General features: G+C 40.6%; 1 protein-coding gene across 1 annotated transcript in view; it reads right to left on the minus strand.

The window, feature by feature from the left end:
• TRPM6 (transient receptor potential cation channel subfamily M member 6) overlaps positions 1-23,022 on the minus strand; it is a 75,256-nt gene extending 52,234 nt beyond the window's left edge. The window contains exons 1-9 of the mRNA XM_041422215.1: positions 22,867-23,022; positions 16,162-16,241; positions 15,318-15,356; positions 5,783-5,963; positions 5,205-5,418; positions 4,268-4,392; positions 3,314-3,485; positions 1,880-2,054; positions 431-554 (exon numbers count right to left, since the gene is read on the minus strand). Coding sequence (XP_041278149.1) covers positions 431-554; positions 1,880-2,054; positions 3,314-3,485; positions 4,268-4,392; positions 5,205-5,418; positions 5,783-5,963; positions 15,318-15,356; positions 16,162-16,241; positions 22,867-23,022 — 1,266 coding nt within the window. The remainder of the gene's footprint in view (positions 1-430; positions 555-1,879; positions 2,055-3,313; positions 3,486-4,267; positions 4,393-5,204; positions 5,419-5,782; positions 5,964-15,317; positions 15,357-16,161; positions 16,242-22,866) is intronic.
• Between the last annotated feature and the right edge of the window lie 1,464 nt (positions 23,023-24,486).

Raw genomic sequence — 24,486 nt, forward strand, 5'->3', positions numbered from 1 at the left:
CCAAGTGCACAGCCAGCAGCTGGAGGGAGGGAGGGGATTTCCAGTTACTAGTGGTATTTCAGAGACAAGTTCTAGCACAATTCTGTTGTGAGAAGAAGAATGGAAGTAAACCTTTCTAAATTATAAATAAAACTCTAATAGAGAGTAAAAATATAGGAATTACTTGATCTTGCTTGTGAAAACAAAAATATTCGGTCTTTTACTAAAATCAGAAAGGCTCTCATTTTATTAACAATAGCTAAAACTGAAACTTGATAAGTTAACTAAACAGGCTCTGTAGAGCTACTCAATATAGCAATTGGCACAGACATATTTGTGTTATCTTTATATTAGATATAACACTTGAGCTCATGCCAACCCACCAGAGAAAGAGCAAAAAGAGTAACAGGAAAGGAAGACTTCCTAAACTCAGCACATGACCCCTACTCACAGACTCTCTGTGTTTCATGCATTCCATCAAAACATGAAATAGACGACTGGACTGTTTCTGTTCCAACCTAAATATGTTCTGAATCATCATTAAGATCTCCTCCTTCACCTGAGGGCACAGATCCCTGGAAAACAGACATGTAATCAGTGATGATTCTGTTTTAGATATTTCCTACCCACCCAAATGACTCATCAGAAAAGATGAAACATAGGAGAAATTTCTTTTTTTTCTCTACTTCTCTGTTAACTTAATCTGCCTTTCAACAAAATAATGTTATCCCACAACATAAATTATTAATCACATACACATTTGTTCTGACATACATATTTACTGTTGAAAATACAACACATGAGTAAATTAACAATTTTCAAAGGATTTTCTGTGAACATAGAGTTAAAATTTAATAAAAGGGATTTTTCTTTCTTTCAATAAAGAAAGAAAAATAGGCATAAAATGAAATCCCTTATCATTTTTTCATTAGACTTCATATCTCTCCCATTTTTTCTCATTTTTGTCTTTCTGTTAACCTTTCCATTAGTATTTTCTTTCTTTTTTTTTTTTTTTTTTTAATTGCAGGAATTTTTTTTGATGTCATAAATATAGGGAAAAAAGCAAGTGAAGAAAAAAGTTCACAAATAACACACTAGGGGCAAATACCACATATTCTAAAGTATATTCATAAAAGACAATAAGTAAACAATTAGGATATAAAGTTTATTAAATAGTTCATTTTCTTAAATGGGAGTGAAGACAGGGCACCTCTTTAAAAGGCTTTTTTTTATTTTTAAAAGCTCTTTGACTTTGAAAAACTTTTACCTATAATACTAATTTGCTATGCAAACATATATTTTTATGTACAGTTTAGATGCAAAATTTTCACCAGGGTACGTTCAATGGAGCCTGCAGCTGAGAGTGGACTGGTGGTGACATGGACACCTTAACAAGGATGACAAATCTGGGCTACCACTGAGTAACCCAAGACCAAAGATGAGGAAACTTATTCTTCCTTCTACTCCAGCCTGAGGCTTCTACAGCAGTGGCCCCCAGCTCTAGTCCCAAAGGTTTTGTACAATCAAAATCCAAGCCCACATACAGAATTTTGATAGCTGGAGACATGGCTGAGATGCAACAATAGCAAATACTCTGGGGGTAGTCCATGACTGTGTCTCACCAAAGGTGAGAAATTTCATAACTCAGAGTAACTACATGCAGTTTTCTCTCTTCAAAAAATCCATAGTAAATTTGGCAGAACAATTATCTCAGCACTAGTTTGAGGAAGGGAAGAAAGAAACTCCATTCTCCTACCACAAAAGTTAAAGCTGGCAAAAGACCGGACAGGCATCATCACTAGAAGCATTAGAAGTTATCTCAGGAGTTTTGAGAGCGGGGTTTGCAGGTGCCTGCCAGCATGGCAGACCAAGGAGGAGGGAGCATCGTGCCGCTACTCACCCCGTGTCACCCGTGTGCTTGTGGGCAAACGCCAGGATATCTGCAGCTCTGCCAGTGCCCTCGTAGATCACCACTGGCACAGCTGGGCTGGCCCTCACGTACTCCCACACCATCAGGATCACATTGGGGCCTCCTTCCAGCACCAGCCCAACTATGGGAACACCTTGGCCCATTCCTGTTTCAAGACACACCGAAGCAGTTACAAACAAATCTCAGTCACACACACAAAAGTCTAAACATCAGGGGAAAAATACTTATACATGGTTCAACATGGAGTGGAAATCATTTCTTCACCATCTGTAATGTCACTTACAGCTTTTAAGACTTTCAGAAAACTTCTTTGACCAGATCACAAAAGATCATGAAAACTGCTGAAAAAACTGAAAGCATCAGGAAGAAAGAACAGCCTTCTAAATATTCCTCTTCCCTTTGTAATAGTTGTCACATTCAAGGACATTTGAAACATGTTCAACAGCCACGTATTTACCTATTTACCTAGCAACCAGGTATTTCTTCAGAGACTCTTTCAAGTGTTACATCAGCAGGGCAGGTTTTTTAAAAAAACAGAAAATAATTTCAAGTACAATGCAATATAAATGAAAGTGATAGCATGACTTGCAAAAGTTCATACTAGGAGAACATAAGAGTCTGAGTAAAAAACCCTCTACATGAGCATGTTAAAAATTGGGTTGGTTTCTAAGTTTGTCAATTCTATTATGTGACCAGATAAAGGAAGCAGCATTCAACATCATAATACTAATGCCTTTTAACATACCTCAAGATTTGAATGACTAAGTAACAGTGAACTTCCACAAATAATTTGTACAATCTAGTGCATAAAAGGAAATAATTGTCTATGTAATAAATATTTACTTAATTATTTCTTTACTGTAACTTATTTACTCTTAAAAAAATAGTGGAAGCAATGCAATCTGTCAAACATTGACTAAAGGTTTTACTTCTGCAACCACTCTTCATTGCTGTACTTGAGGAGGTCATAGCCTTGCAATAGAGAGGAGTGATCAGGGCAAAAGTGGTTAGCATGGTAAAAAGGATTTGAATTCCACTGAATGTAACAATCTTTCCATCTCAAAAAATGCTGGGGGACTATCTAGTGGTGAAATAGTGACCACATAAAACTGTGAAGTGAGCAAAAGCTCAATATTTACCAAATAATCTGAGTCATTTAGATGTCTATTCAATTGAGAAACACATCTGTAAGTTAATCCATATGCATAACGCTTTATAAAAATGCTGTCCTTTTAATTTTCCTGAGTTTTAGAGTTCAAGACACATACAATTAATGACATTTAACCTCAGTGAAAGCTATGCCAAATCAAGATGTAGAATATGTAACATGAAATGTCAAGTACCTCCCCATCTTTTAGGGTAAGTTTTTCTATCGTAAAGCAGATATGCCACAGCAATACTCACTTGTGTGTATTTTTTGAAGTGATATGTACTTCTCCAAATTCCTCCTGAGCATCATTTCATTCCCATACTTGCCTACTGTCCCATCATCTACCATTAGAAAATGAGAATGCATGCTGTTGAGTGTACTCAGCTTGCTGAGTGGGTTACCAAGAGTCTGGTACAGGCAAACTACCTGAGAAAACCAAAAGAAAAATGTCTTCAAAAAAACCAACAAAATACCACAATTCATGTTCCCTCACTTGTATGTATTTCTTCATCATTGTGCAGCCGTTCAAAATTCTCCATCATGCTTTTTGAGCTACTCAGACCTTTGATTCTTAGCATTTGATTCTTAATAGCAACAAACCCATAATTAATACCTCAGAAAACACTTCTGATTAGGTTTGCAATCCTTAGAGTCACTACCTGACATTCTTTGCAACAGCTGGAACACCATGGCATAGTTTCCCTGGGTTGTATTCCCATTAAAAAACATAACCTAACATTTAACAGGAATGATTTCACCTTACTAGTTAAGTACTTTTAGACACTTAAGTAGATTATGCCCTCACATAAAGTCATAGTTTGTGAATATAAAATAGACTGGGAATAAAATAATACACATATTAATAGCTTATTTGTGTACACTACTACCATGACTGTTCATTCTGAATCTTAATTTAGAAAAACAATTTACAACTACAAGAGAGTTTCCTACATAATTATAAAATTTAAAAAAGGAATGGCAATTTCCTGTAAGAAGAGAAGAATTTTAAATCTGTTCATTTATACACTAAAAGAAAAATGCAGTGCCTCAACATGCACAAAATTCTGTGGCTGAGTAAAATCTAAGCCTCTATTATAATGAAAAAAAGATCAAACTAGTGAAATTAATCTAGAAGAAAATAAAGCATGCAAGAAAACTAACATCCCATGAACATGAAGGCTTTTGTTATTCAGATGCATCCAACTCACATCTTTTCCAATGAGATCCCTCTGATTCTCAATGATACCCCATGGAGGAATCCCAATAGCACAGATCTTTCTCAGGTGCGGTGAGGCACGGCCTTTGAGTGCATCCCCCACATGCCTGGACACTCCTAAACAGATAATCAAATGGTAATTTTTGTTCTATATTCAGAGACCTGCTACAGGACACCAAAAAAGTTTTCACACCACATAATTTGTATTGTAGCTATGTTTCAATCAAAACCAAAACATTGTACCCAACTTGTGTATTTGATGTACATTTCACTGGTCAGATGTAATGTACCACTGCTTCAAATTCAGTACATATTTCTAATAAATAATATTTTTACATGTTGCTAATGGTGCTCTTCACATCCATAAAACTTTATTAGTTACCTAAATGCCCAGGACAGTTCTCCTGTAAGATCACCAGGTTGAGTAACAGCTAAAGAAGTAAAACTTCCAGTTCTACAGTTTACTGACCCCTCTGAGTTTTTGAGAGTAGTCCAAAGGGATTTTCAGCTACTAGTAGGCTAATTAATGGATTATCCTGATTCAAAACTTTATAAATTATAAAACACAAGTTAAATTGAGCTTTGAAAATTGTTTAAGAAATACTAATCGTAGTCCACAGAACCCAAATATTTTAATGAAGCAGGTAAATTTATTGCAAATAAGTTCTAGCTATATGCAGTGTTTCTTATTACACGCACAATACTTTGCTCTTTAATTAAAATATGCAGAATGCATGTCAGCAGCAAACTAACATGATCCCACTCTTTGAATTATGCACAGCTCCTTGTATAAAAACTGCTTTATTTTGTATTGACATATCACCAATTTTCAGATTATTTCACTCTATTTTGACCTAAATGTACATGCTGTTATGCAGAGGAAAAACACCAAAAAGGAAAAGTGAGACAAAGAAAAATAATTACACTACCGCTGCTGATGCCTTCTGTAATTATCCATGCTCCTGTAGACTCAGCTGCCTTCACCAGCCCTTTGCTGAAAACCTGCTTGACCTTTGAAGGAAGCTTGAAATTTTGAATGCCTCCATGAACAGAGATCACTAGCTTTGGCAATTCCATCTGCCATTCTTTAACCATCAGGTGCAGCAGCTGATCCAAATTGCTGTCATAAGAAAGTCTAATATACTGGAAAGGAAAATAATGGGTGAAATAAACATCTTTTAAATACTTCAGGAGAAGAAACTGCAACACATTACAGAGTTCTAAGCATTAATGTCTGCATATTTATGAAGGATTAGAGCTGTCATACTACCCTAACATGATAGCACAAAAATGCATGTGAGCAATACAGACAGCATATCCCTACCCACAGTGAAGTTTAACATAAAAATATACACGCATTTTAAAATGGTTTACTCATAGATTCACCTGCCCTCTTAAGACAATCAATCCGACATGCACCCAGTCAAATTTTTGCCTCTGTTTTCCTTTCTTTTCTAATGCTGAAATTGCAAAAACAAGTCAGACATATAAATACAGCATCGATTACCTTGGCATGGTACGTGTGGTCTCCATCTTGAAAATTGATTGTACCAAACGCATCTGTTGGACTCATCTTCGTGTGTTTTTGCACTGACCATTCTCCACTATCGCTCTGTAAGCCAGGCTGACAAACAGGCCAGCTGCATTCTATTCCTGGGTGCTCTCCAATCAGCCGTCCACAGCAGCACCTCACATTAAAAATACAGAAATTATTTTATATAGAACTCGCTTGCATACGACTTTAGGATCTACGCATAAATAACTTCCTGCAAAGAAAAATACTGCAGTTGTCTCACATGGAATGCAGTAAAAATTAGCTGTGTTGAAAAAAATTGCAACAATAGCAAAGTGGCATTGAATTATATCATTATTAAGTTTAGTTGGGTATAGAATTTGTTCTCTACCTCAGGAACACCTGGGGGGTTTGGAGGGTTGAACTAGACAGTCTTCAGAAGTCCCTTCCAGTCCAAACCGTGCTGTGATTCTGTGTGGTCCTGTAACTGTGTGGCAGCCCCATAGAGAAATTCTAACCTGAGCAATGCAGGTTCTGACCTGTTGCAATTCAGAGGAATGTTGTAGGACACTGAGGTTTGCTATGAATATTACCACTGGTTATTCTAAGTACTAAAGAAAGATCTAGGAGTTATCCTCAACAATCAGGAGGAGAATTTCAGGGTGATCTTTATGTTAACCCTTGGAAGCCAGCAAAATGCATACACCAAATCCATGCATACATGGATTGAAGTGCAGTATTGAGAGAGATTGTCATGGTACTCTTCAGTTTAATGCTCCCACTGAGACTCTCCAAATCACACACTGCTCACTCACTCACCCCTTTCCTTTCCCTTCTCCCTGCAGTGCACTGGAGAGAAGAAATGGAGACACAGAAGGTAAAGAGTGCAGAATGAGATAAGAACAACTTACTGCCAACATCAACGAGACAAGAGATCAAACAGTACCAGCAACAATACTCATAACAAACAGCACAAGAAATCAGTATTTCACACAGAAACCCCTCAACAATAGACAACACCTAACCACTCCCTCTGTCACTCTATGCCAGCCCATACCTTTCAGCACATGGTATGACTTTTGGGAATTGCAGTGTCAGGGCTTAGTGCTCACTGTGGGTCCTTTCCAACTCAGCATATTCTGTGATACTCCCTGGAAGAGAGAATCCCTCACTTCCAGCAGTGATATGAGGTGGTGGAGAATAATCCCTAAAACCCTAACCATATCCCCCGCTGGCTCCTGCAGAAAATAACCCCGTCCTGGGAGGAATGAGGACATTTTTCACCCCTTATTCTATAACATCTATCTCATGACCAAATCATACTTCCAATTATATACATACAAACATACATATACACACATACACATGTGTGTCTATACATATATATACATATACACATATAGACACACAAGCTTAGGTATCATCGTAGGTATCATAGTCAATGGCCTTCCCTCCAAGGTATCTATAGAGTTCATTGAGTCCATGTGGGTTCTCTGTCCTAAATGTCTTCCAGAACAGGAGGGCTGGGGTGCTGCCAGGCGGTTTCAAGCTGCATCACGAGCTCATGAGCCGTGTGTCTGGAGCAGCCCATACTCACTGTCCATGGTAGTTATGGCACACAGTGCCAGTGTCATTTGGAAACCAACAATACACACACAGTTTGACACTACAGACTGTTCTCACTCAAAAATCAAATCCCTTTCAGGCACACATCACACATCAGGCATTCACAGTCCCTCTGCACTATACACCAAGCAGACCCAGGTCATTGAACAAAAACATTCCCGTGGGTGTGTTTGCCTTTGCTTGAGACAGTCTAATGCAAACTGACTTCCCAAACATATTCCTCATAAGCACCATGGAGACTTATCCTTTTCTCCCTTTCTGCAGTACATGAAGGTTTGATTGGGCAAGGCAAGTTCAATTGGCAGAGTCTCTGGTATTAGCCAACCAAATAACTTTCCTAAATGCAGATCCCAATGTTTGAAGGTCCTACAACCCATTGTTTCAATGTAGTTTTAACAGTCCATTGTTCCATTCAACTTTCCCAGAGGCTGGTGCATGACAGAGAACTTGATACCACTCAATATCAAGCTCTCTGGACCAGGAGTCTGTGGAATTAATCTGCCAGGCCTCTCCATATTTATATTTTAACCATCATCCCCCACACCACAGGGGCTTTACCCTCTTTTTATTTCAGCACATTTCACAGGTATAAATAATGTCCATGGTTAATAGTGCCCATGGTTAAGTCCACCCCTCACTCACAAGCCCATCTGTATTGCTGCATCTCTTCCCTGATGACCTGGGTGTCACAGGCCCAATGAGTCAGAAATAATTCACCCTTATGTTGCCAGTCCAGGTCCACCCAAGACACTTTAATCCTGGCAGCCCAATCCACCTGTCCATTGCTGTGATGCTCTTCAGCAGCCCTACTCCTGGGGATGTATGCATCTACACAACAATGTGCTCTTACAGCAGCTTCTCTGGATAGGCAATGGTGTCTTTCCAGAGCTCAGCAGCCCACATGGGTTTACCTCTGCACTGCCTATTTATTTTTCCACTGTTCAAGCCACACCTACACAGCATTTGCTACCATTCATGAATCAATATAGATGTGCAGCACGGGCCATTTTTCTCATTCAGCAATATCTAAAGCCAGCTGGATGGCTTTCAGCTCTGCAACCTGACTTGATCCATCTTGTCCCTCAATAGCTTCTCCAACTTGCCACACAGGACTCCAGTACAGCAGCTTCCTGTTTTTGATGTGTCCCTACAATATAGCAGGAAGCATCAGTGAAGAGAGTGTATTATTTTCCATTTTCTCATAGCTGACTATATGGTGAGACCTCCTCAGGATGCGTCACCTCCTCTTTGTCCTCTTCTGAGAAAAATACAAAATTTTTGTCTTTGGGCCACTTCCTGATTCCTGGGTAACTGGAGTTTCTTGTTCAAGCTCGCTGTGTCGTCAGCACACTCCACTTGCTCTATAAAGCATCAGTGCCATGATGTGTGGCAGGGACTTTCCCTTTGCACACCCAGCCCAGCACTGGCAGTCAGGGTGCCAGGAGGAGCTGTGCTTTGGTACCACAAAAAGCAGCTCAAAACCTTCATAAGCTGCCAGGGCCTCTCAGTTGGAGTGTGGCAGGTCTCAGTTCCTTTGTATCCCTGTCCTGATTTTGTCCAGGACAGGGTTAGTTTCTTGCAAGAGCTGCGATGGGGCATGGCTAGGGCCCAGATGTTACTCTTTAGAACCTCACATCATTGCTGGAGGCAGAGTTCAGGATGTCTCCCTGTCTTGTGGGGAGAAGGGATTATTTGTGGTTGAATATGTGTAGTGGAGGGAGTTGGTTTCAAGCCAGAGACAGGTTCAGGTGGTGCCAGTCCCAAGAGGGACAGAACAGTGAGGTTGGCCCTGCCAGGGTCATGAGCTCCACAGTGTGTTTTTTTGTACACTTTTTTATTAACATTGTTGCTGTTACTGATTGCTTTTTTCTTATCAAACTGCTGTTTCCAGCAAATTGTTTTTATCTCAAACCTTGATCTTTTGCCTTTTGTGTCTCCAATTCTCAGCTTCACCCCACTGCAGTGGAAAGGGGGAGAGGAAGATGGAGTGGGAGAGAGAAGCATGTGGTTTTGGAGAACCTTGGTGAGGGCACTGAACTGGGGAGTACCATTCCTCAACCAAGAATATCCCTGACTCCAGAACCCCAGGGGTCATCCTTGAGCCTCCCCAGGTACATTTTGCCAGAGACTCCAGAAAGAACCATTCTCCCCACCTGCAATGTAGACCACATTTTCACATCTTGTCCTGTCATGACAGCCCAAGGGCTGTTGCATGATCAGCCTCCAGTCTGATTTGTTCAAAAGCTTGTTGTTCAAGACCTCACATAAAATTATTCTCCTTCCAGGTCATTCAAACAAGAGGACTTTCTATCTGAGTGTAATCCTAAACACAGATCATTAAAAAGCCACACCACCTATGAAAGCCTATGCTTCTTTCTTGCTGGTTGGTTGGGATCGCAGCTGCTAACATGTTGACCACATCCGTGGGAATTTGATGACATCCATCCTGTCATTTTAGTCCTAAATTGAATTTTATTCCTAACTGAATTTCCTGGGCAGGTCTGTTGACCTTACTTTGGTTTATGGCAAAAGCATTCTTCAGGAGAATTTTCCATCCCACTTCCACATGTCATCTCCATGGTCACACAACAAAAACCACAGGTTACTTCATCATGGGTAACCTCTCTCTTGAAGGGATCCACTTGCTCCCAATAGCAGAGACATAAGTCCATACTGGTGGGGAAAGGGACATTTCCTCTCTACCTTACCCAAGCCTTTTGAATCTGTCTGCAGTCTTGGGAAGTCTTTCCACAGCCAAGGTTGGTCGGGAAACAAGAAAATCATCTTCATATTGCTGGAATCCTGTAGTTACCTGAAGCACTGTTTGTCCTCCTCCTATCACGGACATCAATGCCAATAGCTGGTGTACAATGATCATGTGCTCCATCCAAACTTCTGCCATGTGGATTGTGCACACTGGACCTCATCTGGATCTACAGGGGACTGCACATTATTTGAATCCCTAGAAATTACCTCCAGAATGCTCATTCTCCCAGGAACTGGATACCTTTCTCCATGGTGTCCCACCTGCCTGGGTGCACTACTGGATCACCCTTGAGAGAGTACCTTCCTCTCATGTTTGACAAGAGTCATCTTCAAAGGCTGGGTTGGAATCAATGATCTTGAAGGTCTCTTCCAACTTTGTGATTCTGTGATTCCCCAGTTTGGTGTTCCCAATGAAACATGTCAAACCGTGCACCATTCTCCCACTCCTCCTCCTCCTCCTCCCCCCACCCCCTGTCCTTCCCTCTGCTGGGGCTGGAAAGGAGAACTGGAGGCACAAAAGGTAAAGATCATGGGTTGAGATACAGACAGTTTGCTGGAAACAGCAGCAAGATAAGGAAATGAACAGCAACAACAAACTGATGACAAGGGGCACAAAAAATTAACAATTCACAGGGAATACCTCTGACAATAGACAAGACATACCTTGATCCAGAAGGGACCCCTCCTCCCCAGAAAAGATTCCCTTCTCCCCAAGCCTTGACAATCACCTGACATGGTAGAACAACCCCTGGGTCCTAGACAGGCCCCTGGTTGGCTTCTGCAAGTAATTGACCCTGTCCTAGTCAGAAACAGCACAGAAAGATACCAGAAACTCAGCTAGCATTAAAGATTTGCATCTGGAATAATAACCCAGATGCCAAATTCAGTCATTACTCTCACACAGGCTTCAACAGGCTTCAGTCTCATCTACAGGATTAACTTCAGTCTAATTTATAGTGACAGGTGACAGTCCAGCTCTCCTTTAGACATTTCAGAAGTTAATATACCCTAGGAAATGGAGATAAATTCTCCACTTTTCCTCTTTTAAGAAATCAAACATCCTTCAACGACCCAAATGCAACTGCCTCAGGCCTCAGCTGCACTATTTGTCCATTCAGGGGCAGGTTAGATGCAAACATCTGCAAGACTCTGCAGATGTGCATTCTAAAAGAGAGAGTCTTCAGTGGAGATGAGTGAGCGCTAACTGGTGACAAAGAAACAGATTTTTAAACCCAACCAACTAACAAACCAACCAAAACCAAACCCAAAACAACTGGAAGGAAATGCAGGAGGCGAGCTGCTTTAGTAAGGTACTTCTTGATACGCAGAAGCCATTAAATTAGGTTGGCACTCCATTTTTCAACCCAGGCAAATTACTCTTGTTTGATTCAATGCTCTGACACAGCAAACTGGAGAAGGAAGTCTCCTACACTCTGGAACACAGGGATCAAGGTGGAGTGGCACTAGCAGGCTGAGATGTTTAGCACAGGAGCACTTGTTTGACACACACATGTCAGGCTGCACCTCAGGGTGCTGAGGGAGCTGACTAATGCCCTTGTACTGCCAGATTCCAAGGCTGTGAAGATCAGGGGGTCCCCAGTAACTGGAGAAAGGTAAATGTCATGTATGCCTTCAAAAAGAGGCAAAAGCCACCCTGTGGAACAACAAGCCAGCCATCTGGCCATAAGTCTGAAGTAAAATCAAGGAGTGAGACCTCCTGGAGCCCACATCTGGCCACATGAAGGAGGAGACAGTGACAGGAAGCAGAAAGCAAGGATTTACCAAGGGTCAGTAATGCCTCACCCACCTCATCACCTTCCGCAACATAATTATGGGGATGAGAGGAGAGCACCTGCTTTTGCTCAAGCCAGGCTTCTGTAGCTGGGCTGTGACATTGCAGTGTGGGAGGGATGCCAGGCTGGCAGGTGAGGACATGGCTGGGTTGTGGGGCAGGGTTCCTCGGGGTCTGTACAGAGCCTCTCCTCTTCAGCCTGTCCACCTGCCACCTGGAAAAGGGGATGGAGGGAATGTGCAGCCCTAGGGGTGGGGCAGCTCTGGGACACGGTCCTGGGTGTCAGTGGGCTGAGCCAGGGTCATCCATGTGCCTGAGCAGCAATGAGGGCCACAGATGCTTGGGGTGGTGTGAGAGGGACATGGCCCCAGAGAACGGGAACAGCAGGTTCCGTCCCCTCTGCTGGGTGCTTGCCACCAAGCCCCTGCCTCAGTACCATGTCCTCTGTGCTCAGTCCACAACACAGAAGAGACACCAGCAAACTGGAGAGGCTTTGGGGTCAGAGTGACTATTCTGGTGACAGATGGTGGGGCTGGAGCCCTTGGTCTCCGAGAAGAGGCTTTTGGACAGGGGACAGCTCTGCTGGGATGAGACATGGCTTCAGGGCCTCCAACAACACACCCAGAACTGATGGGACAGGATGCAGAAGATGTAGATAGGCTCTTCAGTGGCATGGCAGAAGGGTGAGAGGCAGCAGCACAGCTGAAACATGGAGTCTGAGGCTGGAAATAAGAAGCAGCCTTTTTTACAGGAAGACAACCCAGTGGTGAAGTCAGGACCTGGGGAAGGTGGGTCGTCTCTATCCTTGGGGGTTTCACACAACTGAGTGAAGCATCCTTGTCAGATGCCCTGGCAGAGCATACTGGAGACCATGTCCCTGACAGTCTGAGTTACTCTGTGATCCTATGGATATGTGGATATGCATTGATACAAAGCATCTTTGCAATGACTTTGCCTTTTTTACCTCAAAAGCTCACCAAGCTAGCAGAGAAGACAGAGACTTCATCAGTAACATAAAAGCAGGCTGCTAGAAAAGTCACACTTTGAACAACAAGGGAAAACCCAAAGGGTTGACAATGAAGTAAAAGTAACTACAGGAGTCAGACCACAATACCCAGGAAGCAATTTAGAAGCTGTGTCTAAAATTTATGCCTTAAAGGTAAGATATATAGACAAGTTGCAAGAACATCTCAGATGCATAATGTTGCAGGAAATGGACACCTCACTTCTGAATAGTCATATAGTGAGTCCATTCTAACTGCTGTCTGGGATGTTTTTGTAAGTACTTTTGTAAGTACTGCACGTACAGAAGAGTAAATAGACACCCATTTCAGCTCACCAGGGAAGCATGGGCAAAGGTGCTGGTAAGTTACTTAAATTTGATTAGCAACTTCTAAATGGAGTAATTCTACTTAGAATTAAAAAATTAGTTGCATAACCCATTCACAAACTGCTTCCATTCACAAACTGCTTGCAAACCTTGGAAGTTCTCTACAAAAGAAATCATTAGGAGATTTTATTTGCCTAAAATATTAGGTCAAATTATTGTAGGCATCAAGTATATCCACATGATTTTTTGACTGTTGTGGAAAACTACAGAACTTAAGAGGCCCAAAACCTGTTTCATTGCTGATCTAACAAATACAATATAACCAGTCATAACAATTATATGGAAATTATTTCTCCTTGTTAAGAACAGAAAAATTCTCCTAGAACAAAGCTCTCTGTATACTTTTAGATACTCAAGAAGACAAGAACTGTTAATATTTGGAAAATGTACTTGCTAGATAAGGGCTGACTGAAATGTACATTAGACACCCACACACATTCTGCAAACATAGACCAACAAACTGGAATCCTATTAAACTAAGCAGCATGAAAATGCTCAGCAAAAACTGAGAGAAACAACTATAAGACAAAAGACACACAAAGATACAGGAAGTCTTGACAAAGAAGGTGAAAGAAAAAAACAAATCTGTGAAATAGAGTGCACACTTCCTGTTTCTCTTCCTCCCTCTCCTAGTGTTGTATTCACATTTATGCAGCTAAACTGTGTTTGACTAGGAGGCTGCTTTGGTGAAAGCTCATCTTTTGGTTTTCCACTTCTGTAGGTTAATTTTTGTTCTACTGATCCTCCCAGACTCATTAACAGCAGGGTCACTTTGAGCGAGGAGAGGGGGAGAACCACAGAACTGCTGTAGTCTTGACTGACATGAAATTAAACTACTGTATTTTGAAGGACAATGTAACTTTAGTTGTGATACACAGATGAGTATCTGCGGGTTAGCAGAAGCATTAAAACAACCCCTGCATTTCTTCTCTCAGAAAGACCTGCAAAAAATCTTTGAATATCTATTCTTCTGCTCTAAAGCAAGATATACATTCTCTTAGAAGGAGCTCACACTTTCTGAACAGAAACACAAATCTGTTGCCTTACAATGCCAGCACAATTCTGCATACCAGCACTTTACTGAAATCAGTAATCTGATTTCAGGAGTAATTTATTTACTCTTTGTAAAACATGACTCTTGTAAATCTCAGAAGCAAAATGAAATGTAAAGCATAATGAAAAGGCAGATAATCATGTTAACACAGATTACGGGACTACTTGACACCATCTTGCTAGTCACCAGTTTTTGCCTCAGCTATCAGATGCCTTTAACACAAAACAAATGAAAGTTGAACTTTTTGTTCCAATAACTGATAATGTATATCATAAATACACAGTACCAAAATGTGTTTGGTAATACCATCTGAATGACAAGTATTGGATTGAAAACAACTATTTAATACAGGTCACAAAATACAATTTCCCTAGAAAACAACACAATTTTAAAAGCACCAAAGTAATGAAATTTTTGTTGTTTGCCTTCCCGAAAGCAGGAACTCAGAATCCTCACTGCACAGAAGATGAAAAATCTTCAAAAAACCTATAATAGGGATATTTCTTTTAGCCTTTTTCTTCTCCCTTCATTTTATTTTTCTTTTCATAGTTGCCACTGTTCTCTATTGCTATAGACTCACTCTCCTTCATATAATCTGGGATATAGCTGGAATTGACTCTCATTTAAGAACACATTTCTGCCTTTCATTCCTCAGGAGGTGATTAAAACAAAATCATGTACACAAGGTATTTGGGTAGAATTTTCTATTGCAAATAAATCAAAGGTTACCACACCATTTATTCTACTTATACTTATGCCAAGCATTCTTCAGCACATCCCTAGAAATGCTGTTCTGATCATAAAACAAGAAGGATATTTCTCTTGTCATTGCTTCCTTGACAAGGATTGCCTATTACTAGGTCACTAGAAAAATAGTTCATATATTTTTATGCAGTCTTACCTGATTAAATTCTGGCACACCTGGCATCCTGCAGGACATCTGGGATGAAAGGTGGGTAATTAATATATGCTTGTGCAAAATAAGATAGCTTTAACATTCTTCTTTGAGTATTAATTCAACAGTGAAAGAATTCTTATGAAAAACAAAACAGGCTGTCATCTCCACCACTAACCCCTGGAAAATGCACTGGATAACTTCAGTGATTTGTTTGGCATTTTGCAACTCAGGCTATATGTCAGATCTGCATTTCATCGATGAGCTATCTATCTTACATATGCTACACTATCCATGTGTTCAAAACCATATGATCAAAATTACAAGTTTACATTCTCAGAGTGTGATCCCCAAATTTATGTAGGCCACACCATTCACTAGATACATAATACTGAATGCCAAGTTATGTTTGCTTCCTCAGGTCCCAAAGCACAGGTTGAGGTTGATCTCTTCCTTACTCTTCTCATACTCTACACCAGTATGATCAGAAATTTCTGTATCAGAAGATAGTGATCAGCAGCAGTAATTATTCTGAGGAAGCGGAAAAATGGTGCAGCAGTAACTCCATGTAATTTCGTCTCTTAATTGGATACCATACTTGTTTTTGTTACCACACTGACACACAACAAATCTAAGAAGCATAACAAGGTTAATTGTTGCCAATTTATAATTCAAATAAACAGTTTCATATAAAACAGACAGGGGATGGGATCCATGAAAACCTATAGACCAGCAATCATTGGCTGAGACACTAAAAAACATTGTCCAAGCCAAACACAATGCCCATAAAAATTATTCTGATTCCTTTTAAATGTAACAGGAAAAAAAAAAGAGAATATCCTCACTTTACCTGTGTGGTTCTTTTGAGCTGGGAATAATGTGGGCACATTCTCTTTTACTGAAGACTTCTTCTATCCAAGATTTGGGGGGCTAAAAAGAGATTTCAAATATAAATGCATTCCTGAACTTCAGAACATGATGTCAAAAATTACACTGTAATCACAATATGGCTGTGTATAGATAACTCAGAACTATTCCCATCATTTAATGTGATGACTAAGTTAAGACTACCTGCTGAAGCTACATCTCTGAACAGTCCTAGCCCTTCAACTCCCAGCTTTACAGAATTCCCCAAGAAGATCAATATTTCAATTTACTGCCACCATGAGAATTATTTAGATGTTCTGTCAAACACATGTACAATAGAGAAAGTGGCAAGGATTAATCAAAATTGCTTAAAGTGTTGCATTCTTCTTCTGCCAGAAGACTAGCAAACTGCAATCTTACTAAAGCTGTGTCAAAAAAGGCAAGATTTTCATTTTAACTGAAAGAGATGGTTGAGTCCTTCTTTTATTAATCTTCACACAGTCAAGAACAGATGCATTCTGGTTATATTTTGCTGAACTAGGTCTAGAAATGCAAAAGGAGGGACCCAGCACTCAGGGTGGATGACGGGTGGGCTTTCTCCCCTGCCTCCTGGAGTGCTGTGTCAGTGATGCCTGTTACAGCTCAACAAACTGAACAGCCACTATGGCACATACATTATTTTCAAAGAATCTCCCTGGAAATTTTTGAACCTTTCTCTTCAAGTTTATCAGGATCAAATTCCCTGAAAGGAGCAGTAACTGCTGGATGCTGAACTTTGAAATCTCTGGTACTTAATTAAGTAATTATTCTTAATTTATAGATAAAGTCTTCACTTAGTATGTACAATTTACAGCAGAACCTTAACATTAATTTCTTAATCTAAGGCTTTTCTTAGGCTTTTAGACTGATTATATCATTAGGAAAAGGTGTTTGAAACTTCGTGCTTTTTTACAGCCATCCATGACTTCAGGGCTGGGCAAATAAAAATGGAAAGAGGAGACTTCTGAACTGCAGACTTTTCTAGTCTAGCTCTTGATTCCTAGTTTTGTAAAAGACTTCTGTAGCATGCACACCTCCTTTCACAAAACTCTGACTAATATTCTGAAACTGTCATAATTAATTAAATTTCAACAACAAATAAAAATGTTCCCTGTCACTACAATGAGGTACATACATCTCAGGTGCATGCATGTCAATGACATGTATCCTTTTCACCACCAAACCCTAGAGGAGACAAAAATTCAACTACGCACTCCTTCTGAGTGGCAAACTTCTGCTCTGGCATACCAAAGACCTGAAGCAACGTTTATATTGCAGATTTCCTCCCGCTTTTTCCTCTAAGGAAGTCCTGAGACCTGGTTTTGGGACTTTTGGCTTCTCTTTTCTCACCAGTCTGAGGATTAGGTTTGCTGCTTATAATTCCATGCCACAGAAGAGGCTTTGGAGATTTCCAGACTGATTTAGTCAATGGAGTGGCAAGAGTTTGGCTCAGAAATTTAAGGCACATGAGTAGTTTTTAGAAAATTGCTTTTAATCACTTTTCCAATATCTTTAATGTCTGAGATCCTTGCATAATATGGTATTAAAGGGACATTGTTGGGTCAAAATGTTCAAAAATTAAGGTTTCCAGAAGTAAAGAAAGAGATCAGAGTGTAATATATAAGAAAACATATGCACCACCCATTTCTTTTAAATCCTTTCCAGAGAAAACCCAAAAAACCCAGCCTAGCACAGAGGTCCTTCAAAATGCAGGGGTGCTGTCAGCAAGGAGAGTGACTGTGCCACCATCCCTCTGGGGTGGCTGGGCAGAGCTTGGCTCACCAGCCTCCAGGGACAGGGCAATGCAGCCCTGTGATGCCCTGCTGTGCTGCTCCCCTCACTGATTTCACCACCGCCCATCCAGCCAAAATGCATGAATGCTTCAATTTTTGCTTCTGCTCTCTACTGCCTCAGCCCACACACCTGTCCACCACCATCCCTGCAAAGGCTTGCTGAAGTCAAAGCCTGTAGATGCATTGTGGCAAACACTGCCAAGCAAGGGGTTAATGTACGCTCTCCCTGCTCTGAAATTTGCTTTACTAAACCAAGAGCGGCAGGAAACATTCAGCTCCTTCAAGACCAGACAATAAACACTGTTCACTGGTCAAGTACCAAACTCAGGAAAACTAGGTTACACTGTCAATATGAAACAACAATCTTTTAGTATCCTTAACTGTACTTATGCCGACCTTAGGGTGAAAGGCCCAGATACACATATTTCCTAATGAAACACCATGCTGCTCTGGACACTGTTCAATTCCCTGCAAAAGAAAATTAGACAGGACACATCTCTGTGCAGAATAACATCATCCATTATTGAAACACGTTATTTTTGGACAAAACACCAGCAATTGCTTTTAATGACACACCGTAGCTCCAGACAGGTGCAGATAATTAGAAATCACACAATGACTAGCCAGTTTATGTAACAGGTTAGGTCATTTAGGCAAAGTACAGTTGTGCTGGAAACTAGGCAGAACAATCAAGTTGTAAGACGCTTACTGAAACTGCAACAAATTTGTACTGATAACAGCGAAACATAGTGCCTTAGCCAAAACAGTACCTCAAGAGCTGAAAAGTTCTGTCAAGCACCATACCTCAGCTCTGCAAACACTCTCTGATTAGTGAAACCACAAAAAAAAAAAAAAGCATAAAAAACTGCATCATATACAACACTTTCTTGCCCTGAAAATTATTAGATGAAAGCAAACACTCTTTTAAAAAAGCAACAGACAATCATGAGGCAAATAGAATTGCCTCCCTACTCAAGCATACCTGCAAAGAACCTTGCTAATGCTGTTAATAATCAGAAATACCTGAAGATTCAAACTGACTTTTAGCGCCTGTGAAGGAGGGAGGTACTATTTTCAGGTGTCTGTGAGAAGTCAGCATGGTGCAGTCTGTGGCAAATCTTTATTCAAATACATCAGAGGAGGGAAAGAACTTCCCCTTATTACAGGTAGTGCAAGAATCTACTGCAAGCATAGTGTCCTAAAATATCTTAAGCCCTTTCCATAATAACTTCACATGTAGCAAGTCACTTGCAGTAACATTAGATACCTGAAATGCAGCCAGAGTTCCTGTAAGCTAGTACTCAAGACTTATTTCACAAGAGCTTGGGGCTTAAGCATGCTGGTATATCTTGAACCCTTCCTTACCCCTGAAAACGCTACATGACTTCATTACCAACTGGTTAAATTACTGCCAGCATTAAAGAGATTTCCAACTTAACAGGCTGTCTCACACAAGCTTTTCAGAGCAGGAACTTTGTGGTTCAGCACCCACTCCATGCATGCTAATGGTGTGAAGTAATACAACAATTGATTGCTAAACAAAGAACACCACTCTGGATCCACTAGGGTAGAAAAGCATTGCAAAATTCCAGGGTCATGTGTAGTAAAATATGAACTCATGAGAGGTTTTCAATGGCCTCTCAGGTCTTCTAGAGTTTCTTTGTGTTCAGGCTACCCCGTCATAGGACAACCACCTGGCTCTGTAACACAGACATGCTATGGTTCCTCTGTTCTCCATCACTACAACACATTGATGCATCCATTATTAACTGTCAGCTTTTGCTTTTCCAGTCTTTCTTACCTACTTCTTTGCCCCAGTATTCAAGATTCTGCACATCTGTGGAAATACACAACTATAAGCAATAGAATTCATCAGAAAATTTTCATCACTAAAATTCACTAAGATTTGAAATATATTGTGCAAATAATTCCATTTGAATGCTTCCACTGTTCACCTGTCCACCATTAGCTAATCATAAAACAGCTATCAGCTAATCTCAAACTGCCTTTGAAGGCAGACTGCAGATTCAGTTGCACTGAGAAGATTTTCTATTTTTCCCTTTCAAAGACAATATGTAATTTCAGGTCACAGCAGAATTGCTGTGATTATTTCCTAGTAACCGATTCAAACTCATCCACTGGAAACATATTCTTAGGTGTTCACAAACACAGTACAAACACCAACAGAAGTCACCTGTGCTTGCAGGATAAATGCAGATCCAAGTCAGAGAAGGATAACAGAATTTCTTATAACTCATAAGTCATTCTGAAGAAATATTTTAGGGGTATTTTCATCAGAACAAAAGTAGTGTGTTAGCTTTTAAAAATACATTGATTCAAACTTCACAAAGTGCTGTAGCATTTTCTTTCACAGTTAATCAACTGTACTTAAAAGCTAAGTAGGTGTGTTTAAGTGATTTTCTGGATTAGGGTCTTGCATCAAAGGCCCATAAAACTGTTTCCACTATTTTGAACCCAAGCTTAGCCAAAAAAAACCAAAAACCCTTTGACTTTATTGGGCTTTCCAGTGTGGTGCTTCTGATCCAGAGTAGACCACACAACACAACAAATACAAACACGTGTACCAAAACACAACAAAATGTAGGCAATACTAAAACCAAAACCCTCCTTGTGAAAAAAGTTCATCTTGACTCCTGGGACACAGGGAACAAAGAACTGATGGAAATCTAATCTTAGTCTGCAATATTAGACCTTTAATTAGTTTATTACTGTCTACTTTTTAAGTTTATTAACTGATCAAGTAAGCCTTTCTGCTTAACATGCAATATCTTAGGAAAACACATCAAAGAGCACTGCTCCAAGAGCACACCCACCTCAGAATGTAGATGCTGGTGGAGGAACTCCTGGTTTGCAGAGGGAGGGGCTGAGCAGACCTGTCCCTCTGCACAGCCCATGGCACTGGGCGCAGTGGGGAAGGACTCACAAAACCTCACTTCAACACTGCTGCCAACATCCCAGGATTTTGCAAAAGAAGTAAACACAAGAAATCTCAAACCACAATTTATATTCTTCAGCTTTAGCCTTGAAACAAGCCTCAAAAATATTGATAGAAGTCTTCCTGGCAGGAGATATCTGTGAATTGCTTAAAAATAGGTTTCTCCAACTGGAAATGCAAAAAGTCTCTGTGACATGACACATAATTCAGCCTTCCACTGAAAGCAGGTCACTCCAAAACCCACTGTTTTAGAAACATGGTGATTGCTGGCAGTTTGGACCTGACTGCTTCGTAACTGTGGCCCAAACACATAATTAAAAAATCTGCCCACGGCTGAATGCAGCCACCTTGTTAAAAGCTAACATTTGGTTTATTTTGGCACTGTATATAATATAATACTGTATATCATCTCATATAAAACCAGTTCAATGGGCAGCATAAGATATGAACTATTGAACAAGTTAGTCATAAATAAAGATATAGAAATACATATTCTAAATATTTTAATTGACAAAACCAGCCCAAATTGCAGAATAAAATATAGGAGATGCCTAAAACTTGCAGCAAATAAAAGCAGGCACCAGTAATGGAGGAAGAAATGGCAAATTGATCCAAACTATATTTGAAAATTAGTATAGATCTTTAAAAATAACAACACCTTATTTTACTGTGTCTCTTCTGGAGACAAAATTTTCATCATTTTTTTAATGAACACTCCTACCAGTCTTACCAACAATATTTTGGAAGTCAGTCCCAAAGAAAGTCAGGCATTTTCTGGTTTTTATTAATTAATGCAATATAATCAGAAAATGATAAATATTCAAAGCAAGTTATGTGTCCCAAATTAAATTATTTTGTTGTAAGTAATTTTAAAGTAAAAATCCAAGAAGCCATAAGAAAATGATGTTTCAAATGTATTGTTTGGAGGGTCAATACAATGTTTCAAGTCTCATTCAGATTTCCACTTTGAAAGCCAGTCATAGAAGGCAGTTCCTGTTACTTGTTAAGCACTTGATCTTATCAAAAGCTAATCAACTTGCTCTTTTTAAAATTGGGTCTCACCTACCTAGCAGTGAGCAATCACAGAGGTCAACCACCCATTGCTGTGACAAATATGTTCCTTTATCAAAGGATTCAAAATCACGGAGCACAAAGGTCTATCTAATTTAAACCAGGAGGAGAAAGAGAAAAAACTTATCTGATAGTAAATATCAGAGGTTTCTTTTGCCTGTTCTAAGTTCTCCCAACACAGAGTTTAATGTTGACTACAGAGGTGACTCTCTAAAGGTCAGACATATGTGTAATATCTGATGTGAAAAGCAAAAGTAGCTGCAAAATTCAGCTGAAAGGAGCACAAACGGCCCCAGGAAGTCACACTTCATTAACAACCTGCTCTAGAGGAAGGTGCCAGGTAGGTTGGAACTAGATGATCTTTAGGGTCGTTGCCAACCCAAATTATTCTGTGCTTTTATGATTCCATGATGCAAGCAATCCACACAGCTCACCTCTGGAGCCATATGACTGTTCACTGTCATTTCTATCAGAATTCTTCTTTTTGCTGCATTGCTTATCTCGCACAGTAACAAAATCTTCTTGGTCTTGACAGCTGCATACAGCGGCTCTCACACACACTACAAGAGAGGCCACAGAACTGAAATTGCATTTTCCAAAGAAAGAGGAAACATATCTTGGGTGATTTCTAAAGAGGCTGAAGGTATGGTCAGCCCCACTTCTGCATTTCTCACCTAGATGTGTCTTATCTCTCTCCTCAACTCTGCCCTCCACACCACCTTCCAAAAACAAAAAGCTTTCCTTTTCCATGCTGGCTCACAGTTAATAATAAATTGTTATTAATGACAGACAAGTCACATCATCAACCCATCAAACATTGCAGACCCACAAACTTGCTGGAGGAAGAGTCACCCATGGCCTGAGAGCAGCCACTGAGGATTGTAGGGCCACTTTGTGCCTCTTTGCCCAGAGACCGCCTGGACACACCCCTAAGCTCTCCACCAGGTCTTTCTGCACCTTCAGCCTCATGTCCAAGCCACACCATATTTAACCCCTTGTTTATTCACTGGGGGTTGCAAAAGTGACTCCAAAAGGCTTAGGTTTCCTCTGGGTCAGGCAGAAAGGAGCAGCTGTGATTGCAGTTTAAGCCAGGCTGTACAGAAAGACTTGGAAGCCATCAGCACAGTCCTCCTGGCACAAAGGTGGGCTGTGGCTCCAGGCTTCCGGCAGGCAGCCTATGTTTCAAGGCATGCTCTCCTGTCTGCTCCACCATGATGACAACCCCTCTCCCTCAAGTGGCAGCTCCAAAGCCACCCAGCCTTCTGGCAGCACTCTCTGCTCACAAGGATGCCCGCATGCGTGTTGGGATGGTCTCATGAACTGCAGTGGCACAAGTGATGAGAGAAGGGCCAGAGCAGGGGCAAGGAGGATGCTGTAAGGAGAATGGACAGGACAAGCTCACTGTGAGGGCTGAGGTTGCACAGCACTGTCACACAGCCTTTCTGAAATAGTGGCTGAACAGCAGGCAGAGAGGTGGCCGTATTTCATAAGCACTTGGGATGTACTTGTAGAAGCTCTGCTATGCCTCTTTGGGGGCTAAATTGCACCAATATAAGGTAATCAAATGCACTGGTTTATAGGATTGATAAAACAAGAACTGACCAAATCTGGGATCATCCCACCCCAGCCAGGCTGGTAAAAAATTTATTTCCACCACCTGACCTCAACAATGCAGCCAAAAGTAGCCCTAGAGTCACAACAGCTGCCAACCCTTTAGATACAACTGAGTCCCAGTCACCCATGTGCAATTTCTGTGAGCTCACTAGGAAAACACTGCCATAGTGGAAACACTAATTTTCTTACATCACAGAGCTGACACCAAAGTGCAGCCATGATGCTTACCAAGTTCCAGACCACTATATCTGAAACCACTGAAGGCTGGGAGGCATGCATTTACCCCAACACTGTTCCTCTGCAGACATTTCCATTACTGATAACACTGAAGAGGGCTGACCTCCACTCTCGTCTCTAAGACTTAATCATTACAAAAAACCAGAAGCAACAATTTTATTATCAACCAAAGGACTTGAGATTTGGAAACTAAGACAACAATATGTCACATCACCAATGGGTTTTAAAAACCCCTTTGTCTGACTAGCATTTATCAAAGTAGATATGACAGCACCCAGCTTGATTCCTGGAAAAAAGAACACCAAGAAAGAAAATGTTTTTACATGCCTCACTCTGTTCCTATACGATGGACAGAGAGTACTGTACAGCTTAGAACAGGATGTACCAGCAACTGCACAATGACAGAGATGCAAAGGAATGGCAATCCTACAGAAAGGATGAAGACAAGTGCTTTAATGCTACCGGCCTTTTTTGAGACTTAAACAGCTTTGGACCCTGACCCAGGGTCTCTGTTCTTTCAGCTGGGACACAAAAGTATGACCACCTCAAAAACTGAGGGAAAGCGTTAGAGAGGAGAATGTAAAGCAAAAGAACTGGT

Source organism: Onychostruthus taczanowskii, unplaced genomic scaffold (genome assembly GCF_017590055.1).
Source record: "Onychostruthus taczanowskii isolate IOZ18803 unplaced genomic scaffold, ASM1759005v1 scaffold72, whole genome shotgun sequence".
Classification (NCBI taxonomy): Eukaryota; Metazoa; Chordata; class Aves; order Passeriformes; family Passeridae; genus Onychostruthus; species Onychostruthus taczanowskii.